The 5,147-nt window shown below is 44.7% G+C and overlaps 1 protein-coding gene across 1 annotated transcript; it reads right to left on the bottom strand.

The window, feature by feature from the left end:
• Positions 1-1,622: 1,622 nt before the first annotated feature.
• On the bottom strand, positions 1,623-4,822 carry arf6a (ADP-ribosylation factor 6a). Its single transcript, XM_066694064.1, has 2 exons — positions 4,674-4,822; positions 1,623-4,525 (listed from the first exon to the last, which is right to left on the bottom strand). The coding sequence occupies exon 2, from the start codon at positions 3,664-3,666 to the stop codon at positions 3,139-3,141; it is 528 nt and encodes a 175-aa protein (XP_066550161.1). The 5' UTR covers positions 3,667-4,525; positions 4,674-4,822; the 3' UTR covers positions 1,623-3,138.
• Positions 4,823-5,147: the final 325 nt, after the last annotated feature.

Raw genomic sequence — 5,147 nt, 5'->3', positions numbered from 1 at the left:
TCAGCTCGACTGAACACTGAGCGTTTGTTCTCGCAGGAACACCTTTCATCTCTCAAGGCCACACCTCAAACGGCAGTTTCATCAGGTGGGTTTGTGGTTCAGTTCTGCGGACGTGTTGAAATTAAGGAACAGCAACTGTAATCGCTAAGTGATTGAACTGAAGGTGCATTAATTGGCCGTATTGCTCATCACTCCCCGGAACAAGACCGATAACCGCCTTACCCATCACATTTCTGACCTGAAGTGTCTCATTACTCGCTCTAGAAAATAAGTTTTCTTAACAGTTTTCATGAGCAGAGATTACAACGAAACACAGGACAGGCACACAAGCTAAAGTATAAAACTCTTCACCAATTAACTTTGCTTCACCCCCCACCCCTTTTGCTGCTGCAAGTGATCTTTACCGGGGCACTTTATTTTGGTACACTATTTTACTATTTTAATAAATGTGATTTTTTTATGTAAAACAGGTGCATTTCAAAAAGTGGTCAGGAAATCAAGCATACTATGACAGAAGGCTGAAACACTAGAATTTGATTTGCTCCTTACACTAGGGGTGGTGAGTTTTACTATATTTATTAACCACAGAAGACTAAGGCCAACTGGCAGATGTAAGCTCTCATGCAAAGAACACTTGAATTAGACCCATCTCCTACTGTGAGCAGGCCTTGGAGTGGCTTCGTTTCAGTTTTCAAAGGAACCACAAAACTATTTTGGATGCATTTTCACAGTTCCCTATACATCTTGTTTGACACCATTGCTTTCAACACCTGCAGTTTGACAGGGTTAATTCCATTCATAAAAAACATGAAGAATAGTGGCGAATATTTTACTCTGTGCTTCTTGTCTATTAAATCATGGTTACGATTCTTACCTTCACTGAATTTCCACTCCTCTACATGGGAGCTAGGATCAAACTCTGACACAAAGCAGAAAAAGAATGACTTACAAACCCTCTGTATATGAATAATAAATCTGTTTTGTAATCATCACAATTAAAGTATATCTTTATGACTCAAGTTGCATGCAATAAGTATCTTATTCACTTTCAGTACAAGATTCAGTTAAGATAAATAATAAATGTCTATTGATAGTGAAGAGGCAGCAACTCCAAGACTCCTCAAGTTTGAATCAGGAAGTCAGACTTTCTCCCAGAAGTGTTTCACCTATCCTTAATTGAACCCAAAACACAGAGGCAATGATATAGATATATACACTAGTATTCTACAGTATATGGCTTAATTCCCCTCCACCATGTTGAACATACAAGACAGACTGTCTCAAATAATGTGATGCAGATTTTTTTGTTTACTTTTACTACTTGAAAGATTTTTTTTCTATCCCTTAGAAACACAAGAGGGAAAAAAGTATGCAGAGCTTATTAAATCTTACCCACTGAGTCACAATTACAAAAACAGATAATGGAAACTTTTTATTCCACAGTATTTTTTTTTTTTTTTTTACACCAGCTACACTATCAAAAATCCCCCCCCTTTTCCCGATGCCACTAATGTGCACTAAAACGCAATGGCAACTGTTCCTTCCCAACACATGGGGCTGAACCACAAGGATTATGTATCCCCCGGATTGTTACAGTCTTGTTTGTGAAAACGAGAAAGAAATCATTTAAATGGCTAGTTTAATAAGATTTGTTACAATTACATTATGTCGTTCTGTACATTTTTTTTTATTTTTTAATCAGCATAGCAAATAGAAGAAAACAAAAAAAAAAAACAAATAAAACATGAATTTATCATTTAATTACAGACCATATAGGATTTTTGTAAATGTATGACAAGAGCCAATCCTTAAGCTGATTTTTTTTTGTTGGTTGTTTTTTTATAAGAAAGTTTTAAAATCACACACCTTTTGGACCAGTTGTAGAAATGAAACTGGGAAGAAAGAAAAACGCGTTAAATGTGGAAAAAAAAGGGTCAGTTAAAAACCAACTACGTGTTCCTTTCAACTGCAGGATTAAGTTTACTCCCACCCTACTAGTGCGCTCCGCCTAGCCGGCGCAGCCCTGCTCAAGCCTCCTTCTCTGGATGCGTCATCTGCTGTGCAGCTGCAGATGAAGCAGTGCTGGGACTATTGGGCAGATAAGAAACTGCAAACTGATTACAAGAACTGAGCAGGGTCTGTCAAAGTCCAGCACTCCGGGCCCCCAAACGTGTGCTCGCCTAGGCTTGTGTAATAATACTATGACCGCGCTCCTGCAGCGCAGATTCCCGCAGATCTGCACAATCCCACCGCTCCCATTGGTGGAGCTGGAAATCTGCGCAACACGAACGCGACCTAAAAGTCGATTAAAAAAAACAACTTTAAAACCTGTGGAAAGGGGTCCTTCAACGGGACGGGAACGCTTAGGAACGAATTTAAAAAAATGCATATATATATATATATATATATATATATATATATAAGTTGAGCATTTTCTTGTAGTCTGTGTACTTAGTACAACAACTACAATAATACTTCACGACGTTTGTAACAGATCTGGCTTAAATCTTGAAAAATCAAACGAAAAACAGATGGTGGCCCTTTCAACTCAAAAAGCCCCGCCACAGAAATGGTTAATACAAAATTTAGAGAGAGGCCTTATCTTGAGGATTTAAACCAATATTTGCGTTTACTAATTGAATAAACCGCAGGCCTGAACAGCATACATCAGCCAAATGAATGAAAAGTCGCAAATCTACAATCAAGCTCTAAAGAGGAAACAGGAGAACTTAAGAAAAGAAAAAAAAATCTGAAAAGAGAGAGAGAAAAAAAAATCCCCCGCCCAGTCAAAGGAAATGACAGAATAAAACGAAGAAACCGAAAGACTTTGCAATAATCTCTGTAGTTCCTATTAAAAAAAAAAGTCTCTGACGGGATATCACTCCAGTCATGAATAAAGAATGACCTTCTACAGAGCAAGCGCCAAACTAAAGCCAGCCAAATGGTCTTTTAAGAGAAATGATTAGTTATAGGGGTCATCATAATAATCAAAAGAAAAAAATATAATCAAAACTTCTCTTTATTATATATTCTTCTGAGAAGCCATGTTATCTGTTAATTGCTTCTTCCTTATTTTATTCTCGTATTATTCTTTCGGGTTTTTTTGCTTGTTCTATCTAAACAGTCATCGGTGGACCATTAAGATTTGTAATTAGAAGTCAGCCAGGTGAGCCCCTCGTACAGTCCGTCCCCGGTGGTCGCGCAGGAGGGCTGCACGTACCAATTCCTATCCCGGATGCGGGTCAAGCCCAGTTTCTCCTGGATTTCGTGCGGCTTCATGGCATCGGGCAGGTCTTGCTTATTGGCAAAAATCAAGATAATGGCGTCCCTCATCTCCCGGTCGTTAATGATGCGGTGCAGCTCCTGCCGGGCCTCGTCTATCCGGTCGCGATCCGCACAATCCACCACGAAGATTAACCCCTGAGTGCCCGTGTAGTAGTGCCGCCACAGGGGCCGGATCTTGTCCTGGCCCCCCACGTCCCACACGTTGAATTTGACGTTCTTGTAGGTGACCGTCTCCACGTTGAAGCCCACGGTGGGGATGGTGGTGACGGACTGTCCCAGTTTCAGTTTGTAAAGGATGGTGGTCTTCCCGGCGGCATCAAGTCCAAGCATCAATATTCTCATCTCCTTGTTGCCAAAGATCTTTGATAGCATCTTCCCCATCTTGTAAACAGTGCATAAAGATCCAATTGGAGAAAATCGGGGTGTGGGGATGGGTGGGGGTGGGGGTGGGGGGTTCTCGATCACGTCTGTACTTGACACCCGATTATAGCAAATGCCCTGAATCTGGTCTGGTATTGACTTTGAATAATCCCTTTCCCCCGATCACAACAATGCGTTGGACACCATTGACGGGACACCAGGTGAAGAAATTCAAAAAATGACAGCTGGCAGCAGAAGTGGATACAGTTGTAAACAATGAAGCAACTTTCAATGCCGATACAGTAGCAACAATGTGTCCATGTGAATAGACGACTCCCTCTCGGTGTCTCTCGTCTGAACAGCCAGGATAATCCACAAGGACACCAGGGCAGTCAGAGATCCTCTACAAAAGACACAGGTGGCACGTTTGGGGCAATCACAAGTCAAACGAGGCCATCACGGCCGTCACAAGAGCGCAGGAATCCAGCTGCCTTTACAAAGAGGGTGTGGGGGGACAGCGATTTCAAATCCGGATTCAGGAAAAGCGCCGGTATCCACACAGGCGTCCCCTAAAAAACCGGGCCTGCACGTCCTCGGAAAAGGGGGGATCAACTTCAAAAATAAAAAAGTGACTCGGCTGGAGGAGCAGCACGGTCTCCGAGCAGGCCCTCTCGAAAGCCTGCCGTAGTTCGCACACTTCCTCTTGGCGTGTCTCCTCCGCGGTGTCCGCCGGCCCCGATTCGGTTTTTTGTTTGTTTCAGCGAGTCCTGGCTTCGGGCTCCCGCCGGGTCTCCCGCACGTCGGTCGGCGACGGAACAGCTTGGGCTGCGGCAACGCCAAAGGTCATCGGCTCATCCGAGCGCTTCCTCTGCTCGTCTCCCTGAAACACAAGAGCGGTAGAGAAAAGGGAGGGGTGTCAGAGAGCACAACTTTCAGCGCCGGTGCCCGAGTCCACACGCCCGCGTCTGGGGCATTGCTGGCCAGGGCTCCGCCTCGGCTCCTGCCGCGGTCGAGTGTCTTTGTGTTACCTGCTCTGCGGCCCCCCGGTCCCCGGATTGATCCACCCCGCTCTCGCCTCTCTCTCTCGCCTGCTCGCCCGCTCTCAGTCGCTCAGCTCGGCGGCTCTGTACCGGAAAAGGCGCGGACCCAGATCACCCGCCACTTCCTCTCGCTTTCAGGCAGCTTTTTTTCCCCCTCCTTCTGGTTTCCCCTGTGCGCATGCGCGTAGTAGTTACAGCCGGCAGACTTTGACAGCGCCGGGCGCGTTACGAAACGGAAGCCATGTGGGCTCCGGTGCTCAGAATGGGTGGAGCCAAAATGGCGGACAATGGGGCTTCGGTTTCATCACATGGAGGTGCGTTTTTATTCTTCTGTAATCGTTTTCCTGGATAACTAACCGAGCTAATGCGGCTGTCTGTTTGTTTCTGTTATTTGGAAGACTTAGCAGGTCGGAGCAGGGGTGGGCAAGAGGGATCCAATACAAGAGCATGCAGACAGCCTGT

The sequence above is a fragment of the Amia ocellicauda genome, chromosome 21, assembly GCF_036373705.1.
Source record: "Amia ocellicauda isolate fAmiCal2 chromosome 21, fAmiCal2.hap1, whole genome shotgun sequence".
Taxonomy (NCBI): Eukaryota; Metazoa; Chordata; class Actinopteri; order Amiiformes; family Amiidae; genus Amia; species Amia ocellicauda.
The sequence above is the reverse complement of the archived record's forward strand: the minus strand, read 5'-3'. Positions and strand labels throughout refer to the sequence as shown.